Source organism: Mus pahari, chromosome 19 (genome assembly GCF_900095145.1).
Source record: "Mus pahari chromosome 19, PAHARI_EIJ_v1.1, whole genome shotgun sequence".
Classification (NCBI taxonomy): Eukaryota; Metazoa; Chordata; class Mammalia; order Rodentia; family Muridae; genus Mus; species Mus pahari.
In genome coordinates, this window is record NC_034608.1 from 29478437 (window position 1) to 29502763 (window position 24327).

The 24327-nt window shown below is 50.0% G+C and overlaps 1 protein-coding gene across 2 annotated transcripts; it reads right to left on the bottom strand.

The window, feature by feature from the left end:
- Window positions 1–593: 593 nt before the first annotated feature.
- Irs2 (insulin receptor substrate 2) lies at window positions 594–24327 on the bottom strand. Of its 2 annotated transcripts, XM_029531754.1 has the most exons (3): window positions 19857–24053; window positions 10554–10715; window positions 594–2993 (listed from the first exon to the last, which is right to left on the bottom strand). In XM_029531754.1, exons 1-2 carry the CDS (start codon window positions 23827–23829, stop codon window positions 10594–10596), a joined length of 4095 nt encoding a protein of 1364 aa, XP_029387614.1. In that variant the 5' UTR covers window positions 23830–24053; the 3' UTR covers window positions 594–2993; window positions 10554–10593. The 2 variants fall into 2 exon arrangements, with proteins under 2 accessions (XP_029387614.1, XP_021075109.1); XM_021219450.2 differs by lacking the exon at window positions 10554–10715 and having other exon boundaries at window positions 2934–2993; window positions 19857–24327.

A 24327-nucleotide genomic window follows, 5' to 3' on the forward strand; every position in this document is an offset into this window, starting at 1 on the left:
ATACACAGATACAAACTCCTGACTTTTCATCCATAAAACAAAGACTGTGATGAACAGTACTCAGGCCAACACAAGGTCTCAATATATTCTCTTGATATGGTTTTGTTAACTTGACAGAATCTAGAAACTCATGGAAGAAGGGCCTCTGAGTATCTCTGTGGGAGATTATCTTCATTAGGTTAATGGAGGGCAGAAGACCTGTCCACCACCGGTGGCACAGTTCCCTGGCTGGTATCCTGGACTGTATCAATAGGAGAAAGTGGGGCTTGCAAGATGGCTCAGTGGGTAAAAGGCACCTGCTAGCAAGTCTGGCAAACTGAGTTCTAATTCTGGAATCTACACAGTGGAAGGAGAAAACTTGACTCCCTGAAGTAGTCTACAGCATATGGGGACACACATACAACACATACACACATACATACAACATACACACACACACATACACCACACACCATACACACACACCACACACATACACTCACACCTCCAAAACCAAAACCAAACCAACCAACCAAACCAAAAAGTCCCCAGTGCTTGATGCTGGACACCCAGGATGAGACTTGTTTTAAGTTAAATTGGTTATCTGTGCAGAAAAATGTCCTCCAATCTGTATTCATTTCATAAATAATGTATTTTATTTTATTGCATATGGCTATTAAGGAGGGCATCCATGGTCAATACAGACTAAATACAGCAAACTAAACTACTCCAGTTTATTCTCGTCTTCAGCGGCATCACGTGACCCCTATATACAGGCATGTACAGCGGAAGACAACAGGGAGGGCGGGTCTCTTGTTGAAACGCAATAGCGAGAAATATATTTAACATCTTGGTATCCAGGAAACATGTACCCAAAGAAAACACTGTTTAATAACTGTTAAAGTTTATATAGCAAAAAATAGTTTAAATTTAAGATTAAGTCAAGCAAAATGTACAAAGACCCAATGTACAGCATGAAGTGTGGCGAACGTAACACTTACACATTTTGGTTCCATTCTGTAAACTAAATTAAGGATGTAAATATTGCATATGCCTGCTCTTCTTGAAATGTACAGGAGGAGGGGGATTTAGTGTATTCTCCATTTCTCTTCTTGTTCACGTCAGCTGCATCAGGGACATGTGCCATTCTGTGTCCTGTGGTGACCACTCCCAGCATGGAGGGTGTGTCACATCTGCCTAAACGTGCTGTAGTCAGCAGATCAGTCCTACTGTCCCTGGGGGATTGATTCAGTTACACAGCAAATGCAGCGCAGGTTCCTCATCAACACTGGGTAAGATTTCAGGAGATCCTTTAACAGCTCAATAAACTATAGCACACACCAGAACGGACTTCCACCTCAGTGCTGTGTGGCCCATGAACTGCTTAAGATGCGTAACTGCAGCAAGGTAAACCTTGAGCATTCACACGGGGTGTGGGGAGATCAATTTACATTCAACTTTGTCTTGCAATACAGCCTTCTTCTACAACCTCAGCAATGGAAGCAGGAAGACAGCTGCATTGCCATTAAATATATTTTTTAAGACATGGAATTTTTTTTGGTCATCCTCTAAAAGCCCCTTCTTATCTTACCAATGCATTATTCTATAGTGATATATATATATATATATATATATATATATATATATATATATACTCCCAAACAAAAGCAAAACAATGATTAAAAAATAAACCAGCAACTCACATTTCCAAGAGTTATTAGTGTAGCCTCTATAGGACTAGAGACAGGCACTGGGAAGTAGGGGGTTAGGGAGGCAGGGCCTCCAGCCCTGTGACGGAGCAGCGAGGTGATGGCGATTCTGCCGGCAAGCTCAGCCCTTCTAGGTGACATATGAAACAATTCCACAACACTGACATTTCCAGAACACTGACAACAGAACCAGGATAGTCTCTGTCAAGAACCGTTGACAGGCAAGTGTAGGGGGAGAGATGGTTTTCTTCTTTTGCCACTCATACATAGTACAATGGCTGGAATGCCTCCCCTCCTGTTCAGGGCAACCTTGTTGACCAACAAAAGTAACATTGTGTCAGAGATAATATATTTAAAAAACAAAAGTCCAAACCAGCCTTGAGCTACAAGCATGCCTGTGTTGAGTTTTAGGTTTGAGGATGGCGAGCTAAGATTCAGAGACGGGAGGCTTGTGGAGGGGAGAAAAGGCTTTTGCAATCTGAAGTACTTACATGAACATCTACAGAGAGAGGAGTCAACAAGCCTGTTATAGATACAAAGAGAGATCCACCCATCCCCACCCCTACCCCTAAATACGGCTGATGATCTCCAAAAGGAGGCTGCTCCAGTCACATTTAGGAATTATTAGGATTAATCCATCTTCAAGTCCAATCCCACGGAGAATTGTCAGTCCCACACTAGGCTCTGTGCGTAGGTAAACCTTTCAGGTACCTGGACTGGAGTCCACATGGACTTAACAGAGAGACGGAGGTCAGCATGTGATCCTGGGGCAGAGTTGCCCTGTACCCTGCCGAACAATCCGGCTTCACCCTGAACTGAGGTAGGACTGTGGTAGGTTTGACTGTAAGCCAGTAAATACCAGATTTGACCACTTCCATGTATATTATAGCATCTCCTTGCATGCTGAGGGATTAATCCACTTTGCCAAAAATGAAAGTAACAAGAAAAAAAATGACAGCGATGGCCAGGACTTATGGCCAACACCGCCGGCGGAAACGTCCAATCTCCCGGAGTGTACACCATCAGCCCGTCAGTTCACAAAGGAAACAAAATGCAATGCAAACCGTGCGATGAGGGCTGGTGTGTGGGGACAGCTGAGAGGCGGACCTGCCTCTTGGTTCCTTATCTAATTCACAGAAGTCTCAAAATGTAGAATTGCTCCCGTTGAAAGGAAAGTGAGCAGCAGCGTTGGTCGGAAACATGCCAAGCATATCCTTCGAATGGGTTCAGAGTTGTGTTTTTTGTTTGTTTTTTTGTTTTTTTGTTTTTTCAACACAGCGGTGATGGAGCTGTTAGAGCTTCACTCTGAAAAAGAGAGAAGAAAACTGGTGAGCCAGGCTCCAAGAACCAAAAGGAACTCCCTTAGCCCATGAACCTGCGATCAGCATGGGTACCTTTCCTCTGAAAAGACGTGCTCAGAGATGCAAAGGCAAGGTGGCTGTCCTAGAGTTGGGGCGGCAGGGTACACACAGGTGAGAAAAGTCTACACACACACACACACACACACACACATCAGAGGATTAGGCAAGGGTTCTTGCCTTCACGGCAACCATCTATGCATGTGCAGCTGGAGGAGACCCGCCTGCCTCCCCAGCATGAAGGAGGATTGACAACTACTACAGCTCTCCCCATTGGCTGAGGGGCCACCACACTACCTCTGTAACCTCTGATTCCTCCAGGGAAGGGCTGCCTGGAGTCCACTCTTCTTAAAAAATATGTACACTTAGCTGGGTGTACCCCAGCATTCATGAGGCAGAGGAAGGCAGATCTCTGGGGGTGAAGTCAGCGTGGTCTACCCAGTGAGCCCCAGGTCGGCCATGGATACAGGGTGAGGCTCTATCTCAAATACATGCCCCCCCCCCCATTTTTTAAAACTTCCTGCAGCCAAACCTCTGCTGCCACTCAGCTCTTAGCACCTCTTAGGGTACATCCATCACTCCAAGTGCCAAAAAAGCTGCCAACTCTCCTTCAGAGCAAGTGACAGGAAGACTATCATGTGACCATCTGCACCTGCTTCTCCCTTCAGTGGAGGAGAATCATGACTCTGCCCCCAGGTCTCTCTGTTCCTAATGTTTAAAGTCCCGCCCCCCTGTGTGTGTGTATGTGTGTTTGTACATGCACGCGACACAGACATAATGCCACATCATAATGACCCCTCCTTTTTATCTTACAAATCACTCCCTATGATGACTGCCACAAGGCCACACTGAGCCTTAAACTGGTCAAACTTCTTAGCTCTAATACCATCACCATAAGGCTAGACACACCTCTAACATCCAACAGAATTCTGACCTTTGACGCTTGAGCCTCAATCTCTACTTAGTTTGTGTGAGAGAGAGAGGGAGAGAGAGGGAGGAGAGGAAAAGGCAGAGGGGGGGAACTTTATAAATATACACAGAAAGTGACCCTGGGGAGGGAGGTGTTGCAGAAACAGTGGGGGCCTCAGTGGACACCAGAGGAGGGTTCGACTCCACAGAGACTTAAAGCTGGCGAGCGGCACTGAAGAGTGTTTGTTAGGTTGGAGAAAGGCTGCTGTAGGGGCTTACACTTTTTTTCCTATCTTTGAAAGGGAGGCCTGAGGCTGAAGCTGGCTATCATTTCCTTTTTTTAACTTTTTATTGGCTCTTTGTGGATTTTACATCAATGATCCCCAACCCCACTCATCTCCCTCTCCCCTCATACCTGCCTCCCCCCAACAGAGGAAAAAAAATCTCATTGTGGAAGCTGTAGTGTGTCACAGTATGTCCCACAGTATACCCTCTTGTCCACACTTTGCTTGCAAACGTTCACACCAGTGACTCATTGGTCTGGTACAAGGCCTCTGGCTTCTGCTACTCTATAGATATTGGGATATCATTGGAACTCCTCTGGAATATCCCGATGCTGTCCTGTGTTGTTGAGATCCTATAGTTTTGGATCTGTAGGACCAGCCCCTTCATGCGCTCCAGCACTTTTGATGGGGTAGATGTTGGGGTGGGACAATTCAAAGCCCTGGATCCGGGCTTGAGAAGATCTGAGCTGTTCAGCCCACCAGAAGCCAGCTATCTTTTACACCAAGGTACAAAACACCTTCCTCCAGTGTGAACAGGTGGCAAAATCATGTTGAGCATTTTGGCCAGAGCACTGACCTACACTAGCAAGAATGTTTGCCTGAGGGTCACATTCAGAAGGCTGGCCCAGGTCTGGGGATGGGGCTGGGGTGGGGGTGAACACCAAAGATTATGATTCTGCTCTCACCAGAGCCCCTGCCCTTCTCTGTCCAGCAAGAGTGGAGGCAGGGCTGAGAACTGACCTGGATGCAAACTAGGACATGCATGCCCTGTGCCTGTGAACTAGTATGCATGTGCCCTATGCCTGTGAACTAGGATGCGTGTGCCCTGTGCCTGTGAACTAGGATGCGTGTGCCCTGTGCCTCTGTTTACTTTTAAGGCTGTCATTGGACTGGTTCATGTTGAATATGAGGGGAGGAAAATATTTTCTAACGCTACTAATCTGACATGCTCAACCTTAAATATTTATAGTTCCTAAGGATGAGATGCCAGTACACATTTATTTATTCATTACCTATGTCAAATCCACTAGAGGCAACACAGGGATGATTAATTTATGGCCACACTGCTCTGCATGTGCCTTAAGGAAATTTCTGAGCTGTCTGTCCAGTCATAGTGGTGGAACGACCCAGGAAGGATCCTGCCCTGCACACAGGACAGACCCACCAACGCTTGTCCTGCATCTGGTGGTAACTCGTGCTGAGACCTAGTTGCAGGATTTGACATTTCCTTGCAGGATCTGAAATTTCCTTGCAATTCTACACCTAACTCCATAAGAGCAAAGATGATCCTTTAGAACAGTAAGTGTCCAGAGCCTTGAAAGCAAATAAGCAAGTTTGAGAAACTCCTTCCATCCCTGTGCCCTTCTACAGAACTCAGCTTCACCCTTGCTCAGCAGCCACTGATGACATATATCACCGATACATCCCAAGTGGGGTCCAGTCACAGGCCAGGACTGCTAAGTCTCTGAGGATCACCTCTTCCCTTATGCTTAGAGAGCAGAAAGAATCCAAACGAGACCATGCGTCCATCTCCAAAGGTTCTGCTCAGATCCCAGAGAAAGAGAGGGGACAGGGGAAGGGGAGAGAGACAGAAGACTGACTGCACAGTGCTGGGAGATCTGCACAGTGCATGGGACCAACAGTAAGACAGTGAAGTCCCACTGCACAAAAGGCTGAGCACCAAACCCAGGGCCTGTTAGCAAGAAACCAGGCAGACATACCAGGGGCACCTGAGCCAGGCCAACTCATACCTTTCCTTCCACTGGAATGTCTCATGAGACTCTGGGTTTGTGCATGGTCAGGGTCCCAGGCATAGACTTGGGTAGTGGCAGTTCTGCCCAGGGAAGCCCAGGTTCTGTCTCTCGATTTCTGCAAGGCTCCTCTCCCACAAAGAGCTCAACATAGACTCCGGAGTCCTTCAGAGTCCCTGAGGCTCTGTGAATTGCGGAGAAGAGCAGGTGTGGACTCCCTCACATATTCAGGGCTCTGAATTACTAGTGCTAGTTAGATGAATATTGATTTGCATGACAAAAGAAAACCAGAGGCCACATATTTTGTATCTCTAGCAGCAAATCAAATTAAGGAAGAAATGAACCCTCTGGCGAGTCCCCACATCCTTCAAGGCTATCTCAATGCCCAGTTCAGGCAAAAACAAAAAAACAAAAAAACAAAAAACAAAAAACAAAAAAACAAAAAAACAAAACAAAAACAAAAAAACAAAACAAAAAAACCCCAAAAAACAAAAAACAAAAAAACCCAAACAACAACAAAAAACCACAGAACTAGTTGGGAAAACAGGCTTTTCAGTTGGAAGAGAAATTCCTAGAAAAATATGCCTGATAATTTAGTATCTTCTTACTTTGCTAAAAGCATTTGAAAAAAAAAATGTAAGGTTGGGTGTGATAACAAACCCAGAGATTCTAAGAAAAACGGTTACTTAACCTTTCATCTAAATTGGAGGGGGGGACCCATAATTCAAAAGGAAAACACAGATGATAAAGCTCCCTGTGACAACGTGCTTGAGAGAGTCCGACTTCTTTTTACAGAGCTCACACTTCCACTGACAATTAAAATCCTTCAGTTTTGACTGCTTGTTATTAAACTCCCTACCTTCGAGTTGTAACTTGCTAATGACACAATGGATCCCAGACGGTTGAAGAAACGACGTAGCTTTCTCAGGGCTGAAGAGTAATCAGTGTCTGACCCAGCCTTCAAGGAAGGGAGCCTCCTCACGGCCCAGCCTCGGTGTGCTCAGTGGCCTCCCAGCCTGTGAAGCAAGCGCCTCACTTCAAACTTCCTCTAACACACCCAAAGCTTTGCCCATGGGAACGCGCCAGCTCAGCCTCTGGGCTTTTAGAAGCCAATGTTTCAATGGCTGTTTCCCTATGTGGGCATGGAACTAGCTTCTTCCTTACTGGGAACCCCTAAGTGCCTGCAGGTGCAAGATCCAACAACGTGGATTAATGTTTTCAACCTCTAGCCCGACCCCCATCCTCCAGAGGCTTCTATATCCTAGGAAACCCTTTCTCTCAGACCAGGGCATGCTAATTCCAGGTTCAAACCAGAGGGAAAAGGCAGAAGAAAGAGGGCCTCCCAGTGGGGCTGTGCAGGGGAGGGACAGCTCCTTCATAGTGTTGTCTAGTGGGAGGCTCCCTCTGGCTTCCAGCAGAGAGGTTTAGGGACCCAGTGGGAGTGAGGGAACCAGACCAGTCCACTTAAGCCCAGTCTCCTCTCAGGTTCCCACCATTTGTTCTGGGTTGTTTTGTTTTGTGCTGTGAGGGTTACAGCAGGATGCTGTGGGGCACATTTACATAGTAGAAGGTGGATTAACCAGCTCCCTCCTCTGTCACCTACTCTACTTTGCATTCTGGTAGAGAGAGCAGATAAAGGTTACATGGGATTTTTTTTTTTTTAAGACAACAACAAAATATCCCTAATACAATTGTCACGCCTTGTAGACTTCCACAGAGCCATCTGTCCTATGTGCTCATTTCTTTGTCTGTCCCCTCTCTTTCCTCCCTCCCCACACCTTCCTCAGTCACCTGACACGTTTTATTGAGCTCTCTGTACATTTAACGTGAGGTTGTTTTGTTGTTGATGATGTTTTTAATATTCTATGTATGAGATCATGCAAACTTTTTCACTGGCTTTTTATAGAACTCCCTTCAAAGGACATTAAATACCATGCTGGTATCTGAACCCTTTTAACAAGGGAGAGACGAGGCGATGTTTGTTCAAAATGCCTTGGGAAACTCGCTTGCTTGCTAGACTGCAGGAGACCACGTCCTTCTGGCCTTCATGTCCTCTGCACCTCAGGACCATGCTCCTAGTCAACCTAAGTCCAACAAACTCCAACAAAACAAAACCACCTTACAACTTATGTCACTTCTCGGAGCAGAGAAGAGAGACACAGCCTCCAGAAGGAAACCAAGACCTAGTCTGATACGCAGGAAAGAGGCTACTTCCACCTCACAGATGACGGCGGGACAGTACAGGCCTGCCATCTCAGTGCGACTCTGCGAGTCACAGCCTCTGTCGCTCTCATAGCGCAGCTGTTTCCACCTCAAGCAGAGTTGGGTAGCTATGGTAACCAAGCATGAACCTTCCCTGTCCAGTCCTTCACAGAACCAGTCTGCCAACCCTTCAAGGCAGATGATCCCACCGGCACTTAACAAGGAGCTGGAGAAGACACAAGCAGGTTCTTCAGTTTTCCACCTGTGTGTTACACCTGAGACTGATAGCCTTGGAAATCATCTGCAAGCTTACTCCAGAAATGCAATACTGTCTGCTAAAGGCCACGCTATCCTCTTACAGACCCCGAGAGTCATAAGACTGACTGTGAAGCCAGCACTCTTTAGGATCTCTGGCTTCTTAATGCACAGCACAGCTCAGAATCTATCTGATCACTACTAAATGCAAGCTTTGCTGATACTCAGCTTCACAAAGAGAAACTGATACACACCACACCTGCAATTCATAATCCAAATCTTTCTTGGGTCATTTGAAAATGTCACTTCAAGGGCTTCGCTTCTACCCTGATGGAAATAGTTGGTACAAGAACTAGCATTAAAATTACAAGTATTCTCTAAGAAGCCTCATTTTTTTCCTCAGGTCTAGCACATTTTTTTTTTTGTATGATGACTTACACTGATGTAAAAAAAAAAACTGTTTTATGTACACTATAAAAATGCTTACAACTGAAGTTATAAAACCTTCTTTTTTTTTCTTGTCAAATTATGGGAAAGTAGAATAAATATTCAGAACAGATTCACGCTCTTTCCCTTCAGCTGATAACAAATCTGGGAGCTATGATGGCTAATACCGATTGTAAATTTGATAGGATCTGTAACCAATCACCCAGGGAACAAACCTCTGGTTAACAGAGTTGAAAAAAACCCCACCTGCCTACTGTGGGTGACACCATCCTGTAGGCTAGAATCTTGGACTGAGTAAAACAGGAGAAACTGAGCTGAGCAACACTGTTCACCTCTTTCTGTTTCCTGATGGAGGATACAATGTGACCTTCTGTCTCCAGCTCCTGCCCCCATGCCCTCCCATCATGATGGACTGTAATCTCAAACTCAAAGAGTCAAAATAAACCCTACTGAGTTGCTTTGTTTTGTCATAGCAATAAGGAACTAAGATGGAGAGCTGAGCAGGGCCTCTGCCCCAGCTTGCACCCCCATGAGCCATCTCTCACATACTGCCACTCTCTGGGGGAGGAGGGGCAGGGGGCACAGAGTCATTCTCTGCAGCCATCCCTTCACCCCAAAACCCATACAGCTTTCCAAGCTTCAATGAGATGCATGTGTTTCCAAAGCAAGATGACTCAACTCCGTCAGTCAGACCCAGGACCATGGCCACCATCGAGTAGGTGATTTCTCAGCTAAGTCAATCACGCCCACTCCTGAAGACAGGGATAATCTCTCCCCACCTCATCCACACCCCCAGAAGTATCACAGTGAAACCATCAAAGGAGATTCTATATAGAAACCATAACGTCTATAAACAAAACATACGCGAGTATTGATTTTTACATCAGAAGCTCATGCTTGCGGCGTGACTCACGGCTCTGTGGTCAGACTCTTTCACTTCTCTGAGTTTATTCAGTCATGCAGGCAGGCAGCCACACGCCATGTTTTGAACTACAGAGACTTCTCCAGAGCTGCTCACCTGAGCTGCTGAGGGAGGTTGCTGGCTCCTCCTCGGGCTGTTTGGGGAGTCACAGCGGTAGCCCCTCCCCCTCCTAGGGCGCATCAGGAACATCAATGCTAACAACTCTGATTTCTAGCAGCAGAGGGATCGCTAGGCATGCGAAGCTGCAGGGAAAGCAGTTCTGGCAAAGAGAGAAGTCTGAGAAGACAATGCTGGAGAAGGGGGACTGCCTCCCTGCTCCACTCAAACCAGGGCAGGACAGAACCAAGGCAAAGCCCACCGTATACCACAATGTGGCACAGCATTCAGCCACAACAGGGGCTGCCCTGCCTGTTCCAGCCCCTTCGGGTACAGTTCAGCCAATTCCACAGGATCCACGAGGACTCGGACAGTGCGGGCACACCTTACAGGTGACCAAAGCCCTCAAGTTCGTGTGTACCACACATCCAGAAAGACTACTTCAGCCTGAGCAGGGCCTCTACCAGCCAGCCACACTAGAGTCCTCAGGTCCAGGATGCCTGGGTCAGAGCCATGGCCAAGGCTCCTTGTGACAGAGGGTGAAAAGCTGGGTTGAGGACCATAGACAAAGCCACTCCCCCCCCCCCAGCCCTCCCAACCCCCCTCCCTGCACAGCTAGACCCAAAGCAAGGACATATCACCTGCTCTTGTCATTCAGGCCCAGGGGCAGAGACCTGTAGATCAACCAGGAAGCCAGCAGACATCCTGTGAACTTCTGCCTTTTCCCAAGCCCTCTGCAGTAGCTGGGAGGGGCATGGGCGGGAGCCCAGCAGCAACTGGGCGTGGCCACTCAGAAGGAAGGTCTGCAGAGAAAGGGTCCGAATTTCATGGTCAGAGGACAATCAAAGATGAAGGGAGGGATGGAGAGTGCCCTCAGAACACCACCTTAGAAGACTCTAGCTTTGACGAATTTTCCGTGTACACACATGTGAATCGTGGTCTACATGAAATAGTGGAAAATAACTTTTCCTCGATTTCCCTCAGAAAGCAGCAAGTTGTGCTTTGACTTCCAGAAGGGAGTCATGAGTCATGGAGGTGAGACATGGAAGGATGAATCTTCACACTCCTGGTTTGTCAGGACAGACAGTTCTCTAAGGCATTGCCTCTAAAATGTGATTTAGCAGAGTGAGGCTGAACTGGCTCCAAACACCATCGAGCTTCTAAAACCATGCATGTTGCTGGCTGGAGACATCTGTCATGTGTGTTCTGCACACTGACAGACCAGAGGATTCTCAATCTCCTGTGCACTCTCACTGGTCAGTCAGCCTCCACCTCCGCCCAGCACTCATGGAAGGTACATCCCCAAGCAAGTCAGATCTCCACATCTGGAACAGCATCCAAAGTGACCACTGGATCCTCCTTTCCAGGTGTTTCTGAGGACTTAGGAGTCTGCCATACCTGCTCAGTACCACACAGTCCTACTTAGACCATTTCTGTCCTTGTCACACAAAAACTCAGCAGAGATCTCGAATCCGTATCGTGGTGAGTCCTGCCTGCTTAATGTTCTGAGCCTCCAAACCGTTATTTGCAAACTTTTAAATTTTAGTGAAGTCATCTCTCTACGACCTCTCACCCACTTCACCATCCTTATCTGCCAAGGGTGGCTAAGATCCTGAGCAGGACAGAGGACAGGGCAGTAGCCCAGAGTGGCCTAACTCTGGGGGGGAAGGGAGGAGAGAGGAGCTTCCCTCTGCTCCTCTCACAACTAGGAAGGGATAGGACAGCAGGGTCACAGCAGTGACAAGCAGCTTCCTGGAATACACTCAACTACAGGGAGGCATAAGCCTTGCTCGGGGAAATCCACACACACCATACTTGGAAAAGACTTCTGTGTGATAGCAAGAGGGCCTCCCCAAGCACACCAGAAAGCGGGGATCCTGGGTTTTACAACTAACTTCTTAATTAAATACGTCCAGAAGCTACTCTGGTGAAAAAGCATTGCCTTCTCATGTGAGCCCACAAAGTAACTAAAAAAAGGGCAAAAGCCTGACGTATTAGCATCTTGCCCGTGTGTGTGTGTGTGTGTGTGTGTGTGTGTGTGTGTGTGTGTGTGTGTGACACTGGCTCAGAGGCCCGCTTCATTCCGCCTAATCTAGCTCATCCCCTCCAAAGCTGAAGGCATAAAGATAAGTGACTGTTCTGGACTTACTGTCAGTTTTGATTCCAGGAACAGCAGAAGCTCCCAAGGCAGCCCCCCCACTACCACCACCATAAAGACAATCACCCCTGAACACTAGGGCAATCCATCCTGCAGGAGCCAGCTGTCCTTTCAAGCAAGAAGCACTGTGGACCACCCTGAAGACCCAGAACAGAGATAAGGATGAAGGGAACCACACCTCACCAGGGGCTGCTCAGTGACATAGCACCTCTGCCCACCCAAATTCCTCCTCTCTCTAAACTCAATGCACAAGTCAGTGCCCCCAAGATGGACCTGTGGTCCCAAGATGCATCTACCCTACCCATTCTCCCTCTCGATGCTTTCAGGATGTCGCCTCTTTTTGCTTCTTCAATAACAGACATAGTGGCCAAGACTTCTGTTAGGGCACTCAGGTCACTTTTCCACTCCAGAATATTCCATTTCTAGAATATTCTCAACAGATCCATGATGGCAAGATGGTGAACTTTGAACCCGACTCTCTCCTGTACCTGGATAAGTTGCCTTGGTTCTACTCTGATTGGAAGTCTCTATCAGCCTGCTCCAGCCCATGCTTTTTAGGTACTGTGAGCATCTAATGAACTCTTGGTGAGTCTGCTCTCATAATCACACTAACTCCAAAAGGGGCAGCTTGTGTCCAACTGAATTCGAATGAAACTCATTTGTCATCATGCAAAAATCCAGCTAAATAATCTCCCCCACAACCTTTTTTTAAGGACCTCAAGAACAATAAGATGACCCTGTGGGATACTGGGTCCTGGGAAGATAACCACCCTACAACAGCTGACTACGAACTGGTCGGTGTATGATATTCCACGAATAGGACAAAGACACAGAAAGGGAAGAATCTTAACCCAGGTGCATGACAGGTCAGCAGGGCTGGCTCTGTTCTCGAAGGGTGTTGGCTTCGGCACCACCAGACAGCGTCAGCCTTCACAATGAACTAGCCTTGAAAAAATGACTTCCTTACAAGAGTCCCCACACTCCTCTGTCTTTTGTGTGAGCGATCTTCTCAATAGCCACTTTGCTTTTCTACCTCAAACACACCCTTTGTCTACAACCAAGCAGTTCCTTACACAGAATAACAGTGGGGTGTGGGCGGGGTCTGGTGGGGAGGTGGCTGCGGAGGGGACTGGTGGGTCCTACGGCACAAGTTCAGTTGTTCCAGTGGAGAGTGCTGACCCTGGGATACAGGTATAGCACTCAGATGATCACCCGGGGTGTGCCAACCTCTGGACCACCATCTCCAATGCTCTCCTGATGATATTTAATAACTGCTCTATCCAGATTAAGTCTGACCAGCCTGCAGGCACACTGTTGAGGCAGTGGCCCCCCAGCTCCATGTCCTTGAATGCACTTCTGGACTCTACTCTGCACCGGATACTGTTCCCACATGGAGCTGAATGGGCTTAATGTATGCGGAGGCAAAATTCTCTATCAAGTCCCATCTCCTGTGTTCTTTAATGAAACTTAAAGACTGCCAGAGGAACAGAAATATCGCACTCAGGAGACCTCAAGAGGTCCAGGGGCAAGGCTGGACCACAAGTTATTGCCAGAAGATAAGTCTGAAAATCCATGGACAAAAGGGGACTGGGTGGGTGAGACATGAACACGATGAAGTTCTTACATTGACAGGCAGAAACTGGCTAAAATAATTAAGGAAGAGGGGCTGCCCACAATGTCCTTTCTTCCATTCTTCTTCCTTAACTGTTTCCACTTCACTCTGAATATCCTAAGTAGGAAAACGGGGTGGAAATTCACTGCTGAATGAGCGAAACAAGAACTACAGGGTCAGTGGGAGATGCTGAAGTGGAGTGGTTTTGTCCGTGCTGATAATCCAATGTAAAGAGCCTGCCTTAGGTAGGACCTAAGAGGCCAAGACCACCCCTCCTGTTTTCTTAAGGACCTTGGAGAGGTCACCTGGTCCTCCTGACCAGCAGGCTCTGAGGCTGGAGTAACAGCTCAGGTATGAAGAACAATTGCTGCTCCTCCTGGAGGACCTGGTTTGGGTTCCCAGCACCCTCAAAGCAGCTAACAGCTGGAAACCCAGCTCCATGGGCTCTGATGATTTCTTCTGGCCTCTGTGGTCAACACGCACAAATGTGGTGTATAGACATAAATACAGACAAAAAACATTCATACCTATAAAAGCTGATTCTGCAGACATTGCAAAAGATGTATAAATGTCACATGATGTTATACTTAGAGAAATAAAGCATTACAAAGAGACGGCTTTGAAAACCACCCACTTCTGCCCTGGGACATTTCCTTTCAGCTTTGCTTAGAACATTTGTTTCATTTTTCATCATGCATCATGAGTAGAATTCTTTCAGCATCAGCTTATGTTCAGCATGTTTCTGGATTGTTAATAACATACTTTGGTCCCTGAAGATGGCCCAAGTTAAGTCCACAGAGCGAGCAGAGAAAGCATGTTATAGTAATAAATATTAAACACTGCACTATGACCATGCAAAAACGCAGAGTCACCCCTAATGCCAACATATGGCTTTTGAAGAGATAATGAAAACTATATCCTAGGATGAACTATAGAGTTTACATTTATGCATTAACAAAAACCAAAAACCCAAAGCTTAAATATCATGGTAAATCACCTGTGCTAACTCCTTGTAGATGAAAGAGTAAAGGACTAATATTTTTTGAAGTGACCGTATAAAGAATGAATATTCAGAAAATATGTTAGCATTTAGCCTCAATTAGAAAGAAATAAAAAGATGATTTTTGGAAAAAACAGTATGGGAAAAATACACAAATATCAGTTCTAAACATATATTTGTGAAAAACCTGATACTTTTTTAAAAGGCTTGGTACCAAGTACATGTAATAATTTATCTTTAAGATATACCATGGGTCCAAATGTTTGACCCAATTTCAGTAAATGCACTAGAAGTAAGAAATATTTTGCCAACATCATTGCATAAATGCCACATGCAAGAAAGTGAACAGGGCTTAAATCATTTGCCTGCTCTTTTTAGCATGTCTTTTGGACAAATAACTATGACTGGGTAAGTATTTTTTTTTTTTCTAGTTTAACAGGAAAAGAAAATGCAATTATTAAACGAACTGCTTTCTCATCCACACACTGCCTGTACATTTTAAACCAACTCTATTTCAGCATTCTAACACAATGAATTAAATTAAGAAGTAAGACGGCCAAGCTTGGAAGCGTCTGGCACATTCTGCACCTAACAAGCAGCTCCTGTGTGCAGCTTGCCTCCCTGTCTAGTCCAACTTTCTTCTGCATGTGTAACTTCAAGGCACCCTCAGTATAAGCCTAGGAAACTACCCCTAAAAGATACTCAAAGACCAGTAGCCACCACTGACATCAGCATCTCCCTCCAGAAACACCTACCCTCTTACCTTTTGCTATTCACCTCAACTACCTCCTCCCCCCTGCAATCTTGACTGGTGCATTAAAACACTAAAATGGATACAGCGGACTCTGTTTACATATGCAAAGCATCGCTGCTACAAAACCCATAGCTAGATAAGGTGTACAACCTCTGCAGCCATGCACTGTGGACATGCAGAAAATGTGTGCTAAAATGGCAACGTTAAATGCTTGGCACACCTTGTATTCAACCATACACTCTATTCATGCTGGTCTAGAAATGCTTACAGAGAGAGAGTCCATCCCTACCACAGCTGGGGCTCCTCTCCCCTCTGAGTCAGAGTGGCAATGTGGACACACGAATAAAGTTACATTTCCCCTTGTTTCCAAGGTGAACAGAGAACATTCAATTCTGCACTATCCAAGGCCCCCTCCTAAAACAAAACAAAAAGCTGGCCTGCTTGCCAAATCTGATAGCAAATTTACCTAGCTCTTAGACTATGCTTCCAAAGAAAAGCTGTTAGTAGGATTCTAACAGGACGCCTTTATGCCCAGCTACTGCTATTAAAATTGCTCTTTGCGGGGGGAGGGGTGAAGAGCAAGAATCCAGCACTTTCCTACCCTACAGACAGTCAGCACAGTGCTGAAATCAAAACTTCAGGAGTGACCCTCCAGTAAAATCAACAAACAGAACCAAATCCCAGATGAACAGAACGCTGGCTAATTAAACATCGGAAGTTTAAGGGCTTGGCTGTTAGATTACAGCTTCCAACATTAAGAGTCAGTTTTCTAAAATGTATATTCTAATTATACATCCTCGCCTTGTCAACAGCTCTTAATACCTGAAGACATCACAGAGGGGATATAGTGTGCTTTGAAGCCAGGCAGACAGCTCTGTTTTTCATTGTTCTGCTACTATGCAATTTGAATATCTACATTGTTGCTTTCTTCTTTTCCTTTCCTTTTTTTTTTTTTTCCCTTTCTTTTTATTTCTGGAAGGAATCTTTTCCTGTTTTGTTTCGCTGCTCTCCTCTCATTGCTCTAAGGCTGAGCTACCCACCTGGCTAAATTCTTAAAGAAAAGAGGTGTGGTTCTTAGAGAAAGAACACAGCCAAAACTGGGGCAGGGAAGGTAAGCGGTCCAGAAGGCATGGTCTCCAGTCTCCAAGTACCGCCTGTCCCATAGGCTTTATTTACTAATTTTTAATGTAGGAGTGCTTATTTTCCGAAGTCCCCTCACTGCGCACATTCCTGACAACGTGGAGAGGCTGTTTTCTTAGCACTTCCCCTGCACGGGCTTAGGACACCCTTCTTCTCCTTTCCTTGTGACCCAGCATGGGAAGGACAGGAATCAACTGCTGACAAAGTGGGTATGTGGCTCTCTGGAGAAGATTAGCAATCAGAAGCCTGGCTTCCTGGCCCCACCCTCCTTCCTTCTTCCAACTACTTCAGTAAAGGCTTTTCTTTCAATAAAGGAAGCAGAACTGGCCACGTGACTTTCATTCACCAAAGCCTGAGTGCTTTCTTTAGCACTTCAGCTGCTGCTTCTTTAGGAGGTGGGAGCCACCCTGCGCAGCACCATGCCCAGGTGGCACCCACTGGGAGATAAGAGGCTGGGCAAGGCTACTGCACTGGCTCTGGAAATGAAGCACTTCCAAAGGCAGAACTTTCTAGACTAAATCAAGCTCCTCTGCAAACACCTCACTCACTTGCCAATCTGGTAGAAATTGGATGTGTGGATAGACTTTCGATCAAACAAAACTAAATGTAGGTTTTTTTCCCATAGTACTTATCTAACTAATCAAATCAGCTTCTTACACTTTAGAAACCCATGGAATGAAAACTCCTCTCTGAAGGAGAGCCATACCAGGGGACCTTACCAATCCAGTCCTACTGAGGAAAAAAATGTGCATAGTCTTATCAGAAGTAGTTTTAAAACATAGCCCAATTAATTTTCAGTTCCCAAGAAGACAGCAATTCTTACAGATTAATCAGACTTCCTTCACAGGAATGCATACCAGGCGTTTACTAGCTTCTTCACCCGCTGAGTTTAAGAAATCCACCTCCCCATTTCCAATTCAACTGTAGTCAACTATGGAACACTGCCAGGACTCTGTGTCTACGGAACATTCTGCATCAGCTTCAAACTCATGTTTCTACAAACCATGCTCTCAAACACACCACTCTGCAGAGAGCTTTCAACCTGTGCACATCGCCAATGTCTACCTGCACGTGAGCTATACACATAAAGATGTCCATCCTGGGATTCCCAATGGTCCTTTGTGGCTCATCAGACATCGAGGGCCCAGCTCAGCAAGCTAAGATCGCATGCGAACTTCCCCCCACTCTGAGGCTGCTCTCTGCTCAAACCAATTTGCTAGAAATCTAATTTGGCTTGTATGCCTCCCCTTGAACATGTGGCTTTGGCACAGCAGATGAATTTTAGTTATCTGTTTTCCCTTTAAATACCTCCTTTTAGTAAGGAGTTTTTAACATGAAACCCACAGAATTCAGAATAACAGTAACCTAATTGCTCCCATGTCTGCTTGTATGGAGAGCCATTTAGATTTCACACGTGTGAACCCTGAAGACTGGTAGGAACTCTATCCTTGTGGGAAACCTTAAGCAGGAGTAGATGAACCAGGTGTCTAAACAAACTGACTCCTGCAGGTCAGCATTCTTTCTGATGTGCCAGGGAATCCCTTTTCTGAAAGCAGTGACTATAACACAGGCCTCGAGCTTCAAAGCTTGGACTTCGGCCTGTGTTCCCAAAGTAGGAGACCACCCACCCAGCCTCAACTCGACATGTTTACTCCTTTACCAGGGACATGGAAGTTGCTAAGTAAGTGTGTGGGTGAGGCAAACAGAACGAATTCCCCCATTCAGTCACACACTGCTGTGTTTATGTGGCCTGTGGTGTAGCTATCCTCAACTCCCTAGCACTAGAAATCTGTACTGTTTAGTAAGACCTTGACAAAGCGACCTTCGGCTGAGAGATTCACCACGGAAGAGACACATTCTGCCAACTTCCCGTTGATTTAATTAGCTGTTGAAGTGCTGTATTACTACTGGTAATTCCTAGATACTCCTCTTCCTCTGCTCCAGTTGTAATTATAATAATAAGAATTAGCTTTTCATCTATTACCCCACAATTTGCCAGGATTCATCCCAAGCTGTAAACCTGGATCTAATGAGTTAATGGCCCCAAATATACACACAGCCTCCCTCAATGTAGACAGCATTCAACTGGCCTGCTTACTTTAAGAACCAAAAGTATACAGGTCCCTTTGAGACCCAGACCACACCACTGGCTCCATTATGGCACACAGTCTGTCTGTCCTGCTAGCAACCCCATGTAGAAACACAGACAGGAACAGAATTCAGCACTCCAGCTCCCTTGTTCCCCTGCACACCCCAGCCATGTCTGAGATGGGGTAGCTTCACCAGTTGCCTGTGCTCATGGATATTTGATAAGGGGCAGGGGGTGGGGAGGGGCGTGCTGGGCACCCTCCAGACCCACTGTTCCTGAAAAAGACCATACACTCTCATCTTTTACAGTCTCTTTCAATCTCTGATTCTGAAACACCGCTGAGTGTTAGTGTATGCGGTGCTCTGGGAAGCAGAGCCCATCCTGTCCCTCTGCCAACCTCTACCACCCTGCAAGGACCTTTCCAATGGCTCTGGAGTTCTCAAACCTCCCCAAGGATCTGCTACCGGGTATGCCCACATCACAGTCCCAGCATTACCCGGGGACTTATTAACAATGCCATTCTGCCGGGTCCTGGTCCTGGTCCCCGGGAGGTGTACTTGCCTAGTATCTGCAGACAGGAAACACTCCAGGAAACTCCCGTTATGCACAGGTGAGAACCACGACTGCCGGGGTTCGTGAGCCAAGCCACACGGCTACCATTTCCCATGGGAGAACTACGTACGGTACCCCTGATGGACAGGCTTGTCACAGTCTACACGTGAGCAGCATGGAGACTCATGCTCACTTCATCGCTGAGGGGCTCTTGGGTATGTTTAAATAAGCCCTGTGTCTGAGCAGCAACGACCTGGGACCAGCCACTCACACAGAGAACCAGTAGCTGGTGCCTTGAGCAACTTCTACTGCACAGATCTAAACAACTTTCCGCTCTGTAGCACCTACACTGAGACCGAAGGTTAGGGCAGGACCACAAGAACCCAGGAAAGAGGTGGCTGGACCTACAACAAGGTCAAAGTCTCCCAACCATGGGGGAAGACATCAATTCTACTCAAAAGCCAAGTCCACCTTCCTGCCAAGCTCTTTGGAGAAAGACAACAACAACATGGTAGCCAAGAGGGAGAGGGCCCAGCCAGCACGTTGGCAATTAAGCCAAGGAAGCACAGTAAGAGTGGCATCCAAAGTCACCCAATACGCCACTCTCCCTCCCCCATCCTCAAGGTCAAAGGGCCTCACCTTTCACGACTGTGGCTTCCTTCAAGTGATGGGACAGGAAGTCGATGCTTGCATAGGTGCTGGCAGAGGGCAAAGCTCCAGTGCCTGGACCCCCACACACTCCGCTGGCGCCCGAGCCTCCGACGGTGCCGAGGAGCCCCCCAAGGCTACGGGTCCGGCTCCAGGAGTTCTTGTCTCCTGGCTGCGGATGCTGCGGCTGAGACTGCGCCAAGGACCCCTGCTCGCCTCTCACATCGATGGCGATATAGTTGAGGCCGTTCTGGAAACCCACGGAGGTCTCTCTGCGCATGGGAGAACTGCTGCCTCCAGGACAGCCAATCAAAGCTCCGGGCTGACCAGGGTTCCATGGCCTAGCCTGTGGCACTGGGGGCACAGCCACTGAGGGCTGTGCCTGTCCTGGGGATGTGGGTGGCTCATCACCTCCTCCCAGGGTGCCGCTGCCTTCACTGCTTTTCCTGAGAGAGACATTTTCCACAGAGGCCGAATTGTGGCGCTTGGAATTGTGGGCAAAGGATGGGGACACTGGGGTGACGGTGGTGGTAGAGGAGAAGGTCTCTGAACTGTGGCGACGACGTCCCCCCTGTGGGTCTGCACGGATGACCTTAGCACCCCGGTGGGGGTCAGGAGGCTGGCTGACTTGAAGGAAGGCCTCCACCCCAGATACCTGATCCATGAGACTTAGCCGCTTCAAGCCCGATGTGGGACTGGTCACTCGGGCACCTTCTGGTTTGGGGGGTGCCGCAATAGGTTGTGGCGGGGTTGCAGCCACACCAAAGGCCATCTCGGTATAGTCACCATTATCCCCAGGCTCAGAGGACATTGAGGAGCCAGCAGTGGGACCCTGGGAAGTGGCAGCTGATGCTGGAGGCAGGCGGTATAGGTCTCCCGGGGCAGGTGGCAGAGGCTGCTGTAAGGAGGAAGGAGAAGTGGACGGACGCGGGGGCAGCGGTGGGTATGGGGATGAGGCCTCTGGAGAGAGAAGGCCATCCATGGAGCCCACTGGGTCCCCACTGCGGGTGCTAGGCTTGGGGGACTTGGGAGAACTGAAGTCCAGGTTCATATAGTCAGAGAGCGGAGAGCGCTGCCGGCTGTCGCTGCTGGTGCCTGGGGTACCTGAACCCAGGGATGAAGCAGGACTACTGGCTGAGAGCAGTGAAGAGGATGAGGCCGCAGATGCCAGTAGTGGGGGGGCAGGCGGAGACAGACGGGTACTCGTCTCACCAAAGTCAATGTTGATATACTCGCCAGGGCTCTTGGGCTCTGTGGGTAGAGGGTACTCTTGCATGCTGGGAAGGGTCTGCAGTCCCTCTAGCGATAGGCGTGTGGGCCGCACTGCCCGACAGCGCTGGCCCAGGAAGCCTTCAGGGCGACCACCGATGCCACTCGGCCTCATGGCGGAAGGCACTGCTGAGTGATGAGGCTGGGTATGACTACCACCAGCTGCCCCATAGGTGCCAGCCCCTGGGGTGGCTTGGGGCTCCAGTCTCTCCTCTTCTAAGATCCGGCCCACAGGGGAGCTCATGAGCACATACTGGTCATTGTCTCCGCTGCAGGAACAGGGAGCCTTGTAAGAGCGGGGCAAAGAGCTGTAGCAGTGGCCAGGGATGCCGTTGAGGCCTTCACTGCCTCCACGCAAAGCTGCTGAGAAGTCAGGTGGGGTCCCTGCCGTGCCTGCCTCACTGGGGGACATGTTGAGGTAGTCCCCATTGGGGAGTAGCTTGGGGTCTGGGTTCTCCATAGACAGCTTGGAGCCACACCACATTCGCATGTACCCACTATCTTCTGGGGAGCTCTCTGCTGGGGAGCTGGCTTTGTAGCCACCTCCGTTCACTGGGAAGGTCCTACCCACCCCTGAAGGGGGCGCTGGCACAGCTGCTCCCGAAGGGGGCAAGGCCGCTGCCAAACGTGGCTGCAGGATCTGCTTGGGAGCAGACACGCTGGTGGGGCTCATGGGCATGTAGTCATCGCTCTTGCAGCTATTGGGGCCACCACTTCTGAGGGCTGCCCCAGGGGTCATGGGCATGTAGCCATCATCTGCCCCCAGGTTACTGCTGGAACTCTTGTGAGAACCAATCTCAATGTCTCCATAGTCCTCTGGGTAAGGGTTGTAGGCCACTTTGGGAGAGGACGCAGGGAAGGATGGGCAGAGGCGACCTGAACTGCCAGAGAAGGTGGCCCTCATGAGAGTGTACTCATCTAGAGAGGCAGAGGAAGGCTGAGGTACCTGCCGCTGCCGGGCAGGCGTGGTTAGGGAATAAGTTCTCTTCCTCAGTCCTCTATCCAGGTCCTGGGCCCCATCCCCTGAGACCCTACGGTAAGGGCGGCCACAGTGGCTCAGGGGTCTATCCATGCTCATGTACCCATAGAGTTCGCCCCCACTGCCATCTCTGGCTGGCGGGGTCTCCGCGATTGATTCGGGTGTGTTGCTCCTGTGGCTACTGAAGGCTCTCAGGTCGCCAGGGCTGGAGCCATACTCATCAAGGGACATGAAACCCGGGTCGCTGGGGGAGCCCGAGGCGGAGGCACTACCGCTGGACGGACGCTGGCCTTGGGGGTGATGCAGTGGATGAGGCAGGTGCGGGTGGGAGCCTGGAGGCAGCGGGTAGGAGCCCGAGCCGTGTCCACTGCTGGAGGACAGGCTGCCTGGGCTGGTGGCTGCAGGCGGCGAGTGCGCCACGGGCATGGACATGGAGCGGCTGTGTTGCAGGGCTCCCCCTGCCGGCGCCAGAGTCACTTTGCTCGGGCGGCCTCCGCAGCCGGCGCTCAGGGTGTGCGAGCGGCTAAGGGGCGCGCGCACCGGCCCGGGACTCAGGGGGCTCCCTGCCACCGACATCGGCCTGCCTCCTGCCGTCCCGGCCCCGCCTGCCGCGCCGCCGTCGCCCTCGCTGGCCGTACGAACCCGGCACGAAGTGCACTTGGCTGCTGGGGGGGTGGCCGCCAGGCTGTCAGTGCGGGAGCGGCGCACCAGGCCGGTCTGGCTAGGGGGTAGGTTGACTAGGTGGTGGTGGCGGCGCGCCCCCGGCACGCTGATGGGATGCGTGGCTGACGACCCGGACGACTGACTCTTGCTGCGAGGCCGGAACTCGAAGAGCTCTTTGAGTGCCTTCATAGCCTCCAGGATGGTCTCATGGATGTTCTGCGCCACCACCGAGTCGTCGGCTTGCATCCACAGCTCGCCGGGACCGGTGACGGCCGAACGGCCCACCTCGATGAAGAAGAAGCTGTCCGAGTGGCCGCAGCGGCGAATGTTCATAAGCTGCAGCGTCACCGACGGCTGTTCGCAATTGAGCTTCACGAAGCCGATGGTGCGCGCAGACAGGCATAGGCGGTATACACCAGTCAGGTTCTTGCTCTGGCCCAGTCCCTTAGGCTTCAGGTTCACCTGCCACACCTCGCGGTAGACTGCCGTGGCGGGCGTCACGAGCCCGTAGTTGTCATCACAGCCAGCGGCGCCCGCTGAGCCACCCAGGGCTCCCGGGAGAGAGGCGCTGCAAGAGCCGCCGGAGGTGCCCGAGCCCCCATCGCCAGAGCGGCCTTCGCTGACCAAGTCGGTGAGTGCGCGGTACCAGCCCTCCTGCTCCTGCTCGTTCTCCGCCGCTACGGCGAAGTACTCGTCCTTGGTGTAGAGGGCGATCAGGTACTTGTGCTTGGCGTCCGCGCGCTTGTTGATGTTCAGACAGCAGTCGAGCGCGATCACTCGCTTCGGCGCGCCCGCCTTGCTCCTCCACTTCTTCTCGCTCTCGTAGTACTCCAGCCGCGGAGGCTGCGGCGGCGACCCCCCAGCCGCGGATGCCTCATCGCCGCCCGTGCCGGGGCCGCGCAGCACGAAAAAGCGCTTGTGGCCGTGCTTCTGCTTGCGCAGGTAGCCGCACTTGCGCACGCTGTGGTTGTTGTTGTTGTTGTTGTTGTTATTGAGGTTCGGGCCGTCCCCGCCCGCCGACGCGGGGGGCCCAGGCAGGGTCGCGCTAGCCATCGCCGCCGCTTCAGGTCTCTCTGCCTGGCTGGGCGAACAGGGGATGGAGAGGGCCGAGGGGCGCGGGCGGGGGCGGCTCCCCGCCACCCGTCGCCCGGCCGCCCGGCCACGCGCGCGCGTCCCCCGGGCCCAGGCGGTGGGCTAGGAGGCGCGCGCGACTAGGTGGCGCAGGGCCCCCCGCCGCTCCGAAGGATGCTCGGCGCGGGCGATGGCCGCTCCCCGCTTCGACTGTCCGCGGCCGCTGCCTCCCGGGCTCTCGGGCGGCGCCCGGGGACTGGCTGGCTGGGCCGAGAGTCGGGGTCCCCGAGCCGCGGGGCCGAGCTTAGAACGCGCGCGGCCGGCCTGCTGCCACCGTTCTGCACTGCGCGACGCCGGTCTACGTCTGGACACTCGGGGCCCACTCTGCCACTGGGGCCGCTGCTGCCGTTGCTGCCGCTGCTGCTGCTGCCACCAACGACGACCCGGGCTTGTCGCGGTCCCCGCCGCACAGTGAGTAAC